This window comes from Cibotium barometz, chromosome 27, assembly GCF_041138505.1.
Source record: "Cibotium barometz isolate CiBa-2024 chromosome 27, ASM4113850v1, whole genome shotgun sequence".
NCBI classification, from domain to species: Eukaryota; Viridiplantae; Streptophyta; class Polypodiopsida; order Cyatheales; family Cibotiaceae; genus Cibotium; species Cibotium barometz.
This window is the reverse complement of record NC_141072.1, coordinates 9,928,481-9,946,297: the sequence shown is the minus strand read 5'-3', so window position 1 is coordinate 9,946,297 and position 17,817 is coordinate 9,928,481. Positions and strand designations below refer to the sequence as shown.

The 17,817-nt window shown below is 41.7% G+C and overlaps 1 protein-coding gene across 2 annotated transcripts in view; it reads right to left on the bottom strand.

Moving 5' to 3' along the window:
* LOC147623057 (uncharacterized) overlaps positions 1–4,746 on the bottom strand; it is a 49,497-nt gene extending 44,751 nt beyond the window's left edge. Inside the window, exons 1-3 of one of the 2 annotated variants that reach the window (XM_086821088.1) lie at positions 3,236–4,746; positions 2,912–3,091; positions 2,661–2,798 (exon numbers count right to left, since the gene is read on the bottom strand). In XM_086821088.1, the coding sequence (XP_086677214.1) occupies positions 2,661–2,798; positions 2,912–3,091; positions 3,236–4,405 (1,488 nt within the window). In that variant the 5' untranslated portion in view covers positions 4,406–4,746. The remainder of the gene's footprint in view (positions 1–2,660; positions 2,799–2,911; positions 3,092–3,235) is intronic. The other variant, XM_086821089.1, reaches the window with a different exon arrangement.
* Between the last annotated feature and the right edge of the window lie 13,071 nt (positions 4,747–17,817).

Here is a 17,817-nt window from a genome sequence, read left to right as displayed (position 1 = left end):
AGAGGGAAAACTTTTGAAAAGGAGAAAGGAGAATAATCCTAGCCTTTACATGGAGAAAGGAGGAGGAGAACTTTTGAAAAGGAGAAAGGAGAAGAGAAGATGGTCTTTGGGGGTTTATTTCCCACATGCCTAGATGCATTGGGGATCAAAATTCATTGTCACCATCAAGTCATTTGCTCATTGAATGAGTTTCTTATATATATATATATATATATATATATATATATATATATATATATATATATATAGAATACATTAGAAATTAAATTACCCACCCCTCCCCCCCCACACACACACATAGATTGTCTAATATTATATTATGTGCATATGTAAGAGAGAGAATATACATACATACACACACACATATATATTATGTATGTATGTATGTATATATAGGTATGTAAGCATGTATATATAAATAAATCTATATGTATGCCGACGCACACACACGCACAATACACAGACACATGCACATGATACGCACACACATGCACACACACACACACATAGATACACTCGTACGCATGGACACATGTGCACACATAGAGATATGCACTCTTACACTCACACTCACACTCACACACACACACACTCATGTTTGCACATACACATACATAACTATACATGCACACAAGAACATACATATACATACATACATACACTCACATACACAAGTATATGTGCACACACATGTATACATAGACGTAAACGCATCTACATTTGCACATGGTACATGCACACACTCACACACACATGCACATGCATGTGCACACACGTAGACAGAAAAAGATATACACATGGATATATTCGCATGCTCACACACACATACATGCACACACTCACACATGGATACACTCAAACACAAACATACATGCACACACTCACACATGGATACACTCAAACACAAACATACACACCACGTATACACAAATGTGCACACACAATCACACATATATGCATGCAAAAGAAAATACAAAAAACATTATATGTAAGATACACTTATTTAAGAGTGAGCACACCTCACCATGCATCCCCACTTATTAAAATTTAATATTAATTAAAAATATATGTGTATGTGTGTTTATTTATTTTATAAATGCACATGTATATATAGGTATTTGTCTATTAATATAATAAAAAATAATATTATAGATAATATATATTTACGTGTGTGTGTGTGTGTGTGTGTGAGAGAGAGAGAGAGAGAGAGAGTGCACGTGTGCATGAGAAAGAGCAACATCCTGCATAACCAATGATATCTTAAACTAAGATTTCACTGCAATCATGACCCCTGACTATGTAGTAGGGTGCCCACTATAAAACACACGATGGCAATGAGAGAGAGTACAGTGGCAAAATGAGAGAGAGAGAGAGAGAGAGGAGGAAGATGCGAGCAGGACACCTTCGGGTGAGTTCTTTCTATGTTTCCTGTGGCGTACATAGGTAGGTTATTGCAAGATGAAGAGAGAGAGAGAGAGAGAGAGAAAGCTAGCGGGTGTGCAAGAAAAAGCACCATGGATGCACATGGTTCGAATACTTCCTCTTTCCCCAACTATTGGTGGTGCCGGTCCAAATGGACTAGCACTGGGGCCAAAAAGGAAGGCATGCCACCCATGGAGGATCTACTGCTGCCAACACTCGGTACTTGGGTGCTTTGTGAAGCACCCACATACGAGCTAGGGTCGATCGCAACACCAGGTCTCCTAGCCGATGCCCGTGTCGTCTTTGCGGCGAAGCTCCTCCCTCCAAGCCTCGCTGATGCCCAAGCAGAATGATATCTCATGCCTTGAGATATAAGCAAATGCGTGCGAATTCGAGTAGCGCTCCAAGTCTTACTAGCATGGCAATATTTGCATTTCCAATGGCGACTACCCCCTGTTCTATACCCACTTTCGGCCTGGACCTCATCCCACCAAGACCACTCCGATGGCTTGGACCTCTTCGAGCTGGACCCTGCCTGAGCACTTGAGGCCATGGAAGATGGAGACTGCAGTGAAGGAGTAACCATGTTCAGCCAAGTGATTGACAATTTAAAGAAAAAAAAAGTTGACAATTCTCAAGAGAAAGGAGAAGACATATAGGATGACTCAAAAAAATTGCTTCTATTAAAATGATAAACATTTCGAAGAGGGGAGTTACAAAAGAGGTCTTCAAATTTCAAAGTGCATTAGGAGGCACTTCCTTTAGTTTCGCCACATTGGGTGGCTCGGGATTGGGGACCTCTACTATAATGGAAGGAGGAGAAGGTTGGCTTGGCTGGTAGTTCCGCCACATGGGAGCTTTTCTTCTACGAACACGTGGCGGACATCCACAATGGGAAAATGGTAAGAGTTCAAGAGGAGATATAGCAAGGAATTGTAAATTTTCTCTCAAGACAACTTCTATTGCCCTCTAAATTCTGCACATTTTGGCTCTTGAGGTCTTTGTACCAAAAACCTTTTGTCTTCAGACCCAAAACTCACCTGCAAAACTGTGACACGAAAAACTATACAAATAATCTAACATGTGTACTAGTTTGGAGGGCAAATTTGTAAACATAGACAAATGAATCAAGTGGGGATGTGCTCTGCAAAAGTTTTGTACTTTAAAATATCTACAAGTCTCTCATACAAACTTTCTTCTAAGAGATGGTTGGCATTGAAGGAAGCAGCAAAGCTTACTGGTGGAGGAATATAATCCCTAGGGCGCCTGATTTTTAATGTGGTTCCATGCAAGGTAATTCCATCAAAAGCAAGCCCAGCAGTCGCATCCTCTGATGTCAGAAACTCACCAAAAGCATAGCTTTTTTCCACATTTACCTTTTGAGAAAACAAAAACCAACAATCAAATACTTACTGAAATTACCATCAGATGACAGTAAAAGAAATTAGAGGGAACGTGATCTCTTGCCGAGTGTGGGAAATGTACTCACCATACAATTGATGCAAGGCTTTGTTCCTGGAAGATGGTTGGCATTGGCAGAGAGCATAGCAGCATTAATAAACTCTAGAAGTTCTCCATCAGAGACAGTAGCAGGAACATTGCCTATGTAGAGCCTCCTAAAATTTCGGGTAGCTTGCGTAAGGCTCACAGCAGCCAAAGCAGGATTCACCTGAAAAATGATGTACTACACTGAAGATTGGGTACGTAATTAAAAAAGTCAGCACAGCAGCAAGCTCAAAATTACCCCTATAGATCATGGAGAGTACAGAGCTAAACCATCTTATAAATGTTTCCACAAACCAGCATTTCTTACCGTCACTAAAGAGGAGACAGAAGCAAGAGCTGCAGCCTGCTGAGCAGCAGCTTGATGTGCAGCTGCCATGGCTGCTGCAACGCCACTATCCATTCCAGCAGGTGGCAGATCCCAAGCTCGGCTTTTCTTTCTTTCTGGAGACCTTGGGGGTGATGACGGTGTCTTGATAGCTGCATCTGATATACGCTTCCTAGGAGAATATCCACCCAGCCCAGAGCGCCCAGATCTATTTGATCCATCTTTCTCGGCTCTGTCACAACTTGCCTGGTCCTTTTCTTCTTGGTCTTTGTAATGAGGTGAAGGAGACCTGCCCCATTTGCTATTTGACCTGGGAGACCTTGAAGATGATCTGGCCCTATTTGCCACCCTTTGGTCACCATCAAGCCTTGCCTTCTTGCCATCCCTCTCTCTGTCAAACTTACGAGAGCTCTTGAGATAACTAGATTTGCTTGAATCCCAATGCCTCTCACGTCGATAAAGCTCGTAGTCCAAATATTCATTCCCATCATCATGTATAGAGCCTTGAAAGTGTTCTCTTTCAGACGTGCCACCACGGCGCTTTTCCTTCCTGTAAAAATCACTGTCGTCACCCCTTTCCCATCGTTGCAACTTCACTAATTTCTTCTGCCTTTCATGAGATTTCTTATCATCTGCATTTTCCTTCTTCCTCTTACTATCTTTCTCAGACTGTTTGTCTTTGCTCTTCTCCTTCCTCTTAGACCCCTTCTCGTGGTCCTTTTCCCTTCGTTTATGTCCATCCTTATGTTTTCCACTTCTTCCCTTTTCGTCATTCAGGGACATGCCAGTCTGTTCGCTCTCTTTGAGCACTTTCTCGCCAACAGGTTTCTCAGTTTTTACATCACTATTTGCCAAGTCCTCCTCTTCATCAGATATGTGCATGTCACTTGACTTGGCTTCCATAGCCTTCATGAAGCTTAACTCCTGCGGGGACACTTTGAGACCACTGAGATCTTTCCCGAGGCCCAAAAAGTCCTTCTCAGATGGCTCAGATGCATAGCCACCATCGATGGACTGCTCACTCTTGTCTGAATCCAAATCAAGGCTCATATCCTCGTCTGAAGAAGGCGTTCTGCTTTTGATTTTCTGCAGGTTCCTGTATTCACCGTGCCAGCCTCTGGTTCTTGCACACGAACCCTCTCCGCTGTTCATTTTCTATGTAAAAAGGAACCTGTTGGTACAACAAGAAGGCAGTGCACATGGCCGCAGTTCACGTCGTTCCTTTACTCGCCACCTTCGGGTTTCCTGTGAGGTTCTCCGCACTTTCAGTCTTCTTGAAAAAACCAAACCTGCTCAAAATCTGCTGGTAAAAAACATGGCCATCTTTTGCTCGCCATGGTCAGAGTTTCTGTGAATCTCCGAGTATCTTCGATCTTCTTCAAACCATAGGAAAACCCTAGTTTGCACATGCATCAGAAAAACACTGCACGTTGCCGCACTTAACGTCGTCTCTGAAAATCATTCTTCTAATTACGTGTAAAGTATAAAATTTTACTGGCCCCTGCATAAAGTTTTTCCTTGTACGTATACTGACGTTTTAACCGTTCCCTCTCTATAAATTAGAAGAAAAGAAAAGTTACAGCTACAGCAGAGATAAAGGCTCTGCGAGGGGCACAACTGCTTACATAGTCCTGCATAGGAACATTTGAGGGCTTTCTAACAAAATAACAAGATTCTTGTACTATGAGGAAAGGATTCCATCAATCATTGACAGACGATCTCTTGAGTAGATCTTCATGAGCCTAGACTTCCAAGTCTGCCATCTTCCAAGCTTGACATCTTGGAAAGTCTTTTGAAAATCTTCCACTGCATCCTTCATCTCCCCCATAACCTGCACAGCAACTTTAGAAATGTGAGCTTTTAAAGCCCAGATATGGTTCCTCCCTCCATTAGAGAAGACATAATCATTTCTTTCTTTCCAGATTTCATGGAGGAACAGACATCTGATCATATGCCACAATGGGGGATCAAGGTGCATACATTCACCCAAAAGAACCTCTTTAGGAGAAAATGGGTTGGGGTGAATACTCTTAAACCAGGTATACAGAAGGTTTAGAAACTTAGCATTGTACCTGCAATGAAAAAACATGTGAGGAATGTCTTCAATGTCAGCATTACACCGGGGGCACAAACCATTACCTTTACCAATCTTGGCAGCACGAGCACTTGTCCAGATCCCCTTATGGAGGATGAGCCAGAGAAAGCAAGAATGCTTAACAGAAGGGGAGAAGGCCCAAATAGACTTAAACCTGTAGCTCCATTGGCTAGTACTCCACTTAAGGTTCCACTTATCATTGAGCAAGAGGATAAGTTTAGAGTTATCTCTGCACAGGTTCGGGACAGGCAGGAGAGGGCTACTGTTGTTCCAGCAGACCAATTGGGTAATAGGCTGAGGAGGGGTAGGGATCAACAAAGGGAAGATGGAAGATATAAGTGTTAACCTTTCCATTAAAAGATTAAGACAAGAAGGAGAGACAGTAGCAATGCTAAGGATGTCATGCTGGTCAGCCCAGTGATTAGATACCCAGAGGTCCTTCCAACTACAAAAGCCAAGTTTGTACAACTTGTGACCTCTGCGTAGCTGAGAATTAGAGATAGGCTGCACAAATTTACTGAACCATATAGAATCATAGGGCAGGTAGAGAAGCTCTTTCTTGTCCTTTAAGCTCACCAAACTCTTATACTTAAACCAAGCATTCCAATACTGGTTAGCAAGAGTAGTACCCTTAGCCTTAAATGGAGCATTGGACATAAATATCTCATTGGGGGAAAATTTGTCCCAGCCTAGGGCCAGCTTTGGTTTTCTGAGGGGAAGTTTCAAGAGAACCAATAAGGGTGTCTTGAGAGTCAACCTCATTAATTTCCATCTCAAATTCCTTATCTATGGGAAGGGAGGAATCTATAAACTCCTCATCAGAGTCTTCCTCAGAGGTGGGGACATTATGGGAAGAGTTGCCTGGATTATCCACCCTAGCCTTATCTTCCTCAAGACTAGGAGGGGTAACCTGCTCTTTATCAGGGACAAAGTTGGGCAGAACTTCATCAGACCCACCAAGAAGGGGACCCTCAACATCAACAAGCAAAGGAGCAAACTTATTAATGTTTCTGTTACTAATTTTAGCAATCTTAGGTTTAAAATTATTCTTTTTTCCCACAGCAGTGAAGCGCTCTGTGTCAGTTTCATCTCCCTTCACCTTGATATTGTCTGGGCAATCCTTTATTAAGTGCCCTTGTTTGTGGCATTTAAAACAAGCATTAGGGAGATTCTTGTATACAATAGCTTGTGTGTGTATGACACAACCTTCCTGGTCATGAATATCTATGCTATACTTGAGCTCTGCTTTTACCCGTGGATTAAAGTGATGGGTAATAAACTAGGGAAGGTTATTGGGCAAAGGCCCCAACCAGAGATTAACCCTAAATGGGATCTCTCTCTCTCTCACTCCTACCTCTCTCTCTCTCACACACACACACATGCTCTCCCTCCCTCACGACTTAGTGCCACGGGTCAATGAAATCAACAACATTGGAACAATGGAGAAGATCGACGGCATGCATTCATTGCCAGAAAAAGGGTCGCCAACTGCCAGAAAAAGGGTTTCAAATTGTTGGAAAAGGGACGGCTCCTCGTATGTCAACTTGCATCGGCGGTTGTCAGGTTTGAATGCAGCATTCCTCCCCTAAGGTCCCTAAATACAAAAGGAAAAAAGAAAAAACCAATGATGTTAATAGAGCTTCTGTTGTCCTAAGTAAACCCCCCAAAAACTCCAGAAAATGATGAGTGCTCATAATCTGAAAGGATGTACCTATAATTGCAAGGGGTTAACTGATCCAGTTAAAGCTAAGGCTATCCAGACTTGGATTAATGACTTTAAGCTCAGCTTTGATTTTATGTGTGTTAATGAAGTTAAGTGTACTGATTTTCTTCTCCAAACTAATTTGGCCAGAGTTAGTAAAAACTTTACTTGGCTTACCTCTACTCATCCTGATGGTAAAGGGGGACTGGCTCTTGGTATCAATGATTCCCTTTCTAAAGAGATGACACAGTATACTAGTAACCAGAGCTGGGTGAGTGCCCAAATTGGGGGCCCTTTCAAGCTAACCCTCATTGCTGTGTATGCCCCTCATTCTATTTGTTGGGGATTTCAATATGGTGACTTCTCTTAGAGACAGATGGAAGAAGAAAGGGAAAATTCTTTGTGACAGGGAAAAAAATCTTTGGGAAAAGCTGGTCAGTCACTTCAACCTTCAGGATGTGTTAGGTGAGTCTGGTTTCACTTGGGATAATGCTAAGAAAAAGGAGCATTTCAGGTCAGCCAGACTGGACAGGTACTATGTTTGTACTCCTATTCTTAATGATTTCTGTAATATCCAGTGTAGAGCTATTGGCTCCATTTGTGTCTCTGATCATAAACCAGTCCTTCTAGAGGCCAACAACCAGGTGAATCAAAAGAAAAGTGGTTGGTTTCATGCAGATGCTACTCTCTTTTCCTCAAAGGTTGTCTCTAAACTTATTAAAGATCACTTTGACTCTGCTTTTGATCTGTATGTTTCTCCTGCTAAAGCCTGGATGCATGCTGTTAAGCTTACTCAGAAAACTTTGAGCATCTACAAGAGTAAGGCTACTTAGATACGTAAGAATAGGAGACAGACCATTTATGACAGAATCCAGCAACTAGAAATGCATTGCAGTCCTACCTCCTCCCATATTGATGAGCTTAATGGTCTCAGGGATGTAATGAGGCAAGAAGAGATGAAAGAGGCTGAAAGAGCGCTTGTTTTTACTAGACAGGTCTGGGTAGGGAAATTTGATAAACCCAATAAACATATGTTTAATCTGCTTAAAAAAAAGAAAATTCAAGATCTTGTGCCTCCCTTGCAGGATTCAAGTGGGCAAATTCTCCACTCCTAGGAGGATAACCTTGCTAATTTTTATGCTAAAATTTTTTCTGAGATGCCCATCAGGTCAGAGGGGACCACTAATGCTAGAGCTAATATAGCTATGTGCAGGAAAAAGACTGTCACCCCTTTCATGAAGTCTCAGCTTGAGGCCCCTGTGACCGAAGATGAGGTGAAAGAAAGTATAGAGCACATGGCTAAAGGTAAAACTCCTGGGATGGATGGTTTGCCCAATGAATTCTTTCAGGCGTATAAGGAATGGATTGCTCCCTATCTTTTGAAAGTTTGGTTTGAGACTCTCAGCTATGGTGCCTTCCCTATCTCTGTTAACACTGGGGTCATTAAGCTCATTCATAAAAGGGGGAGAAAGGACTTGCTTGACAACTGGAGACCCATTACCTGTCTTACCTCTACCTATAAGGTTTTTGCCCTTACCCTTGCTAGGAGGCTCAGCCCTTTAATGGATGATATCATTCTACAGGAGCAAAAAGGCTTTATTAAGGGTAGATATATCCTTGATGCCATTATCAACATTTGGGAAGGGTGTGAGTTTGCCCAAGACATTGGGCTTGATTTTCTTTTCTTCAAAATTGATTTTGATAAAGCATATGATAGAGTTGAATGGGACTTTGTTCTACAATCCTTGTCTGACATTGGCTTTGGGAAAATTTTTATTAAATATGTTCATGTGCTACTTGGTAATGCTAAAGCTATTGTCTCTCTTAATGGATCTCTTACAGAGCCTATCACTCTTAGGAGATCTATCAGGCAGGGCTGCCCCATTGCTCCTCTTTTGTTTGTTATTGTGGCTGATGCTTTAGGTTGGCTGGTCAAGGATTCTCTTGATAAAGGTGAGATCAAAGGTATTCCTGTCCCTGGTTTTGATCATGATCTATGTCTGCAACAGTTTGCTGATGACTCTAATTCCTTTATTGCCAATGATGACCTAAGTGTTAAAAATTTTTGGAACTGCCTTGACATCTTCTGTGAAGCCAGTGGTTCTATTATTAATCACTCCAAGACTGGAGTATGGGCCTCTAAAGGTAACATTCCTGACTCTATCTATAATGCTGGTTGTACGCAAGTCCTCTCTGGGACCATTTTCAGGTTACTAGGGATTCCTATGGGTTTTGGCTGCTCCATCAAGAGTAGATGGTCCTGGGTTATGGAAAAAGTCAAAGCCAAGTTCAAGCATTGGAATGATTATAACTCTACCCTAGCCTCTAGACTCTTTGTTTTGAACCACTATATCCTTCCTACTGTCATATACTTCCTTGCTTGTTGGAGGCCTCCTGAGACACACCTTAGAGAGCTTGACAGGCTCACTGCTGACTTTCTTTGGGGTAACAGTGCCACCAATAATAAAATCCATAAGGTGGCATTAGAGAAGTGTACCCTGCCTAAAGATCAAGGAGGTCTTGGGCTTCTGGACATGAGAACCATGGCTGATAAACTGGCTTGCAAATGGATAGTTAGAAGTGTCTCCACCAGAGACTTCTGGACTTTTTTCATTCACAGAAACTGTGGGCGTAGCCTGGGACAAGAAGTATCCGGATGTCAAGTGGAGACAGATAAATCACCTAATGATGCCCGTACTGTAGGTGAGAAGGAACGGGTGGATGTTTTGCCCGCGAAGAGTATGGGAACAGATGGAGAAAGAAGGCATTGAGAATCCCATGCAATATTTTTAAGGAAAGAGATGGTGGTACCTCTAATTCAATGGCTTTCTGTTTTGATGGATTATGAAGATTGCTCTTTGGAATGTAAAAGGTGTGTGTTCACCGTCCAAGAATTATCGCATGTGGCGTGCTATGTTTCAAGGTCAATGGGATATGTTTTGTGTTGTGGAGCATAAATAATATTCCATGGTTGAACAAGTGTATGATTACAATGAATTTCGTGTGTTTTATAGTGGGCACCCTACTACATAGTCAGGGGTCATGATTGCAGTGAAATCTTAGTTTAAGATATCATTGGTTATGCAGGATGTCCGGGGGTGGTTCATTGTTGTAGAAGTGGACTTTATGGGATGAAACATTATGGCTTGTGGGGCTGTATGCGCCTAATGGTGTTGCACATTATCATGAGTTATGGGACAATTTATTGTGTTTGTGCAACACTAAGCCTGGCTTGGTGTTGGGTGATTTTAATGTATGTGAATTGCTGGAGCATGCTTCTACACATCACTATATTATGGATGGGCCGGAGAGGCTCAGTTGGCTTGGTGTTGGGTGATTTTAATGTATGTGAATTGCTGGAGCATGCTTCTACACATCACTATATTATGGATGGGCCGGAGAGGCTCAGTTGGAATATGTTTGCCAAAATCAAGTTTTGAAACAAGATATGTGGTCATGGCTACACTCGCATGAGAGAGGATTTAAATATGCCTCTCAATAGTACGTAGGTACAAGAGCTTGTTTGGACCGAATGTATATTTGCCAGCATTATTTGTTTCTGCCAAAGATATTATCCATATAGATGGAATATAATCATATTTTGTCAGATCATTTCCCTTTAGTATTGGAGATGGATAGCCATTTTGTGGATGCTTATAGGCCATTATTGGTGGGAAAGGCTCCTCTTAAGGTTAACCAGACTTTCTTGGAGTATACTGTTTTCCATCAGTTTATGTTGCAGGTGTTACAAAACTTTCGAGGCCATGTAATCTTTATTGGGGTGTTAGCTTGGGAGTGTTGTATGTTCAATATTCAGAAGTTTTCTCGCTTGTATGGGATTCATAATGCATCATATTTTAGGGAGAAGTTGCGGAACCTAGAATCGTTGTTGGTTGATTTGAACCAGGTGATTTAAGAGGATGGTTCTTGCCTTGACATTGAGATAGCTATTGATTGGTTGCCCCATTAGGTTGCAGCATTGCACGAGAATCAATATGTGAGATATAAGTTTATGGCTCTAATGGATGCCCTAATGGATTCTAATTGTCAGTCACATGCGTTCTTTGCTCATTTGCAACAAAAAGCATGTACGTGAGAATATTGTCAGGATGCAAGATAGGCAAGGAGTATTGATTACTGATCCTACTTGTGTTCTAGATGTGTGTATGGACTTTTATCGCCATTTGTTAGGTCCGCAAGAGGTCATATCTCTTGATTTCATTACAGCTAAAGAGTCTTTTTTTCACTTAGTTCGTCTCCATGTATCAGATGTTTATGCAAATGAATTGGAAAGATATATTTTTGTGGATGAGGTAGAAGATGTGTTGAAGCATTTGCCTAAAGGGAAAAGTCTAGGATGGGATGGGCTCCCCAAAGAGCTTTTCACGAAGTATGTTGATAAGTTGAAGGTCCCTCTAGCTTCTATTTTTCAGGAGATGTGAAATACATGTATCATGCCTGCGAGTTGGAAGATTGGGCTTGTACGTTTATTGCCTAAAGTTTCATCCCCAGTTAATCTACATCAATGGAGACCAATCACATTGATGGAGACCATGTATAAGATATTTGCAAAGGTCTTGGCCAGTAGGTTGCAATAATTTCTTCCTACTTTGATTCATCCAAGGCAATATGGATTTATTAACGGTTGGAATATTTTGCATAATATATTGAATGTACGAATTGGAATTGATTATGCAAGGGCTTCAAGGCAAGAGGTGGTTATGATTCAACTGGATATTGAAAAGGCTTATGATCACATTGGTTGGTCTTTTCTTTCACAGCTTATGCAAGCTATGGGATTTGGCCCTCACATGTCTTCTTTGATTTATAATATTAGCCAACATGCAATGGCTAGGCTTATGATTAATGGTGGGGTAACTGAGCCCATTCATTTGACTCGAGATTGTTCAAGCAGGGATGGCCGCTTAGCCCTCTCTTATTTTCAATTGTTACACATCCAATCTTATCTTGATTGGATAAGCTAGTGGAGGACTAGGGCTTACTCTTCCAAGAAGCGGAGAGCAGATGGTCGGCCATGCATTATTGGGCAAATGATTTTTTCATGTTCCTTAAGGCTCAAAGAGATAATGTTCATAAGGCTATGGCTATTTGGGATACTTTTGATCTTGCTTTAGGGTTATACATTAATATGCAGAAATCTACTCAGATAAGCTGTACTAAGAGAGATTTACTTGGTTTGGGATGGAATGGCCAGATCCTACAAAGGGGATGCATCACACGCACTTGGGTTATTCGATTAGAGTTAGTGTTGATTCACAGGCTTTGTTGGCATGGATTTCTGCAAGGATAAATGATAAGTTTGTGTATTGGAAATCTCAGGATTGGCCTATGCACGTTCAGCTCAAAGTGGCACAATTCATTATGATTAGCATGACATCTTTTTTCTTGCCTTTATTGCTATGGATGAGTAAAGCTTTGCATCAAATACAATAGCCAATTAGATTTATGATATGGATAAGAGTAGGAAATAAGCCAGGGCAGACGTAGATTTCTTAGGAACATGTTAGGAGTGGAGGGGCAGCCTTATTAGATGTTAGATTACATATGGTCGCTAGGAGATGGCATTTATTGCAAGATATGTGTGTATGTCAAGAGCCATGGGTGGTAATAGTTAAGACCCTAATAGAGGAGGTCACACTTATGCATGGTGATACCAGGATTGATGGTACATGGTGGGATGTAGTGAATGGTTCCCAACAGGTTCGAGTGGTGGCTTCACCTCTCCTTTCTCATTTGATGATCTCATGGAAGGAGGTGTTGGCACACACTAAATGGAAGCCTTCAGATCAGCGGTTGCAGTTGAATTCTATGGCAGGTGAGGTGTTAGCTACTTCATGACTTCTGGAGTAGCCTAACAAACTTGTCGAGCGACCAAAATTTAATAGAATGGCTCAATTGGGACTAGTGAGAACTATGGATGATTTGTTGCCACGTAGAGGCCGCTCGCTTATTATCTTTTCAAAAAATCCGTCAATATTTTTTGGGTTCCACGTGGATATATACAGTTATGGGAGAAGGTGAGGGCATGCCTTACACCGTTTGGTGATATTCCTCAGTTGGAGGATCATCAACCTTGGTTAGATTGGGCATTTAGAAAGCCTCACGACATTGTCTAGCATACAACACATCAAGTGTACCATATGATGGTGGAAGATAAGCATTGGATCACTGAGAAGGCTAATAGGGTATGGAACATAAGGAAAAGTAGGGCCTGGTGTGGAAGGAAGTAATCTTACAGGGCTGGTGGTCTAAGATTCCATGTCAAGGGAAGGTGTTCCTATGGCGCATGCTAGTTGGAGGCCTACCATTGGGGGACCAGTTTTGCGAAAGTGACAAACTGCTTTTGGTAATTGTGTGTTTTGTACTACATGCTTGGAAACATGCCCACATTTTTTCATTTCTCTCTCTCTCTCTCTCTCTCTCTCTCTCACACACACACACACACACACACACACACATGTACACACCCGCATATGCACTAATGTAAACACACACTCTCTCCTCCCACACAAACTATCTCACACATAAATTCTCTCTCTCACGCACACACACACTCCCCCTCTCTTCACGCACACACCCTCTCACACACATACACACACACACTCTCTCTCTCTCTCTCTCTCTCTTTCACACACACATACACACACACACACACACACACACTTAAATAGATTCACCGCACAGAGTGGATTTCTCTGAGCAGTGTTTGGAGCGGGGTTTTTTTTTACAAACAACTCTCTCTCTATACCCATGTCTTCTCTTTCTTCTCCCTACTCCCACCCCTATCCACCCCAACCCAACCCAACCCAGCCCACCTCCTCTCCACACTTCCCCAGTCTATAGTCCAGCCTCTCCCCCCTCCCCCCCTCATGCTCTCTCTCCCCTTCCAACCCACTGCAAACCAGCACACTGTCCCTCTACATAGACTCTCTCTCTCTCTCTCTCTCTCTCTCTCTCTCTCTCTCTCTCTCTCTCTCTCTCTCTCTCTCCTTCAACATGCACCCTCGTGATCTCTCTCCCCCTCCAACCCACTGTTGTAACCAACACGCTCTCCCTCTACACACTCTATCTCTATCTCTCTCCCTCTCTTTCTCTCCCTCCTTCAACATGCACCCTCATGCTCTCTCCACCTCTATCTATCCCTCTCCCTCTCTCTCTCTCTCTCTCTCTCATTTTGCCACTGTACTCTCTCTCATTGCCATCGTATGCTCTCTCCCCCTATAATGCCCTCTCCCTCTCTTTCTCCATGCCCTCCCTCTCTCCCTCCCTCTCTTTCTCCCTCTAAACATTCTATCTCTCTCCCTCTCTTTCTCAACCTCCTTCAACACACACCCTCATGCTCTCTCCACCTCTATCTATCCCTCTCCCTCTCTCTCTTTCTCCCTCTACACTCTCTATCTCTCTCCCTCTCTTTCTCCCTCTACACTCTCTATCTCTCTCCCTCTCTTTCTCTTCCTCCTTCAACATGCACCCTCATGCTCTCTCCACCTCTGTATATCCCTCTCCCTCTCTCTCTCTCATTGTTGCCAATGTATGCTCTCTCCCCTTGTTTAGCCCTCCGCCCCCCCCTCTCTCATTGTTGCCAATGTATGCTCTCTCCCCTTGTTTAGCCCCCCCCCCCTCTCTCTCTCTCTCTCTCTCTCTCTCTCTCCCTCTACTCTCTCTCTCTCTCTCTCTCTCTCTCTCTCTCTCTCTCCCCCTCTGCACACACACACACTCTCTCTCTCTCTCTCTCTATTTCTCTTCGTCCTTTAACATGCACCCTCATGATGTCTCAACCTTTATCTCCCCCTCTCTCCCTCATTCCCTCTCTCGCTCTCTCTCTCTCTTGGATTGATGAGAGGGAGAGAGAAAAAGGGTTCAGGGTTTAGGTTGTGAGAGACAGAGAAGGAATGAGGAAGAGCTTCTTAAGGGACTATGTGTTTCCCTTTTCAATATTAAATTAATCAAAGCTCATTACTGCCACATTATTCACTCGTTGAAAAAGAATAAGGGGATTCTCTTAATTTTTTTATTTTATTAGAAGTTCTTTGTCGCCACTTTGTTCACTCGTTATTCGAAAAAGTAAAATTGAACTCCATTCCATTTTATTTTATTTCATTAACATCATAAAAAATGAGTATTTTCCTCTTTAAAAAATATCCTTCTTGAAAAAGATGGTGCAAGACACGGATTTCATGAAATGAAGATCCTTATGACATTATTCATAAATAGGATTACAAAAAAACCATCCGAAGGCATGTGATCATGCCATTTTCAAGGAGAGATACACATAAATGATCCCTTGACACCGTATGCTTACACTGGCATTAACCTTCTGGCACTCAAAATCCTAGCAAGGTCTCAGACGTGCTGGTGTATGAACATTTTATTTGCATCGAGCCCAAGTACATACAGGTAGACAAAATACATGTGCCTACATGTGCACGTAGACAAAATACATGTGCCTACATGTGCAGGTAGATAAAATACATGTGCCTATATGCATTAACCATTTGGCACCTCAAAATCCTGGCAAGGTCTCAGATGTGGCTAGTGTATGAACATTTTATTTGCATCGAGCCTAAGTACATACAGGTAGACAAAATACATGTGCCTACATATACAACAAATGGATGTCCACCACCTGCTCTCAACTAAAAATCTAGACATGTACAGCACGGTAGCTTTGTAATTGTCACATCATACCTCTCACCTTGCATCCTTGAAGAGTTAGACTCTCCTACAACCTCATGTTCCATTTTCTTCACAACCCTTTCTATAATTATTGAAGCTGACAAAGTGAGAGCATTGTCTATCTTCTTTACTTCTATTTGCAACACTCATGTCTTGTATCTCAAGGCTCTACTTACTGTTGTGTTCTTCTCTTGAAAAATCTCCTTTTACAGAGTAAATCACGTTCCTTCTAGAGCTTACACCTCATTTCTCATCAAGTTTGTGCCCTTTTAAACTGGCCAGATGCTGGGAGGCCACATGGGTGCATTTGTGTTTGTGGAGCATATGGACCATATGTGTGAACCACGCTTGTATTACATAATCACATCAACTATTTGCACTGCTAACCTATCCACTCACGCATCCCATGAAAACTTGGCACTGTGACCCCTCTTCCTGAATGCTTGATTTGTTTTCTACATTTCCCTGCTATAGCGGCCACCTAGCCATGCTTGACAAGTGACTTTATTGTTAATTTTTGTACGACGAATCACCCACATTGTATTGTGAATATCTGATTCCCATACTCTTTTCACCCCCACTAATTTCGATCCCTTACATAATCAAATTTGATCCCAAAAAATATATATTTTTTAGTTTTTTTTACCTCTTAAACTAGATTAATCCCTCTTTAATGACAAAAACCAGTCAATTACGAAAGATTAGTTGATTTCAAGAGTTTTTATGAGTTTTTGAGAAATTTGAAAAAAATTAAGCTACTCCTAATATTTGCTAACACTCTAATGCATACAAATCAAACAAAAAACACATAAATCAAACAAAAATTAATGATTTTAGCTCTATGTTTAACTCTAAAAAGAGCTAAAAATCACTAAAAATTACATTCTATTATATTTTTGATACAATTGGAAGCAAACAAAGCCTAATACACTCTACGTGAGAGCCCTAGGAACATTAAAAACCAAATTAACTAACAATAAAAACAACAATTTAAGCTAAAAATTAAGCAAAAAATCATTCTTTACAAAACAAAAAAGAGAGCTATTCTTCACCAAATCACACATAAATCTCCATAAAAAACCACATCTTTTTTCATGGGAAGCCACTAATCAAGACAATGGGCAATGGATATGCATAGATTAGAAAGCAAAAAATAGAAAAAGCCAAGGGATAGCTCCCCAGCAGTGGTGCCAAAAATATTATGGCTCATCCAAACCCCCCCTTGAAACACATCCAACAAGAGTCTGATTACTTGGTGAATTGCAACTATCGTGAGGATCTTTCTAATGGCTGAGCTTGTAATCCTTGAGGTCTCCAAAATCTACAACTCTTTGAGAAGCAATTACACTATGCCTCTCGCGAGCGTTGTCACACCCGCCCCGTTGCACGTGTACTCGTCCCTCCTCTCACCTCACTTCACTCACACACACTTACTAACATGGGATTAGAGAGAGATTAGAAAGAGAGACTCTATTGCACAATGGGAGAATCCTTTGTAGTAAGAGAGATATTCACTTATATACATGGCCATAAGTGTTCACACTCACTTAAACTGTGGCCGGTTGGGCACTTTAGGCTTATAAGAGGCCTAATGCTATTACAATGACTACTCTCATAATATATCCATGAAGTATATCACTTGGGACTTCATCCTAACTTACTACCACACACTCTTGAAGTGGAAATCGCCATAAGTATTCCCTAGGACCATTATGGGTGGCTGTTCAAGCTATAGATTTGGACACCATTGCTTCATATCTTGAATGTATGACCTTTTGGTGCATCTACCTTGACTCCTTGATATAAGATAATGGTAGTAGCTCTTGTTAACCCTAGGAATGGGTTAATAGTACCTTCTCTCTCTCTCTCTCTCTCTCTCTCTCTCTCTCTACACATCCCACATCCCACTAGCTATGTATGGTGTAGCCCTAGAGGATGAGTGGTAGAACATAGAGAGGTTCCACGCATGATCAACCGTAAGCCATAATTAAAACCACATGACAGTATAGATGCCCTCTTGTAAACCATCATTTACGTACAACATGTATACACTCTCGAGAGAAGTTGCCT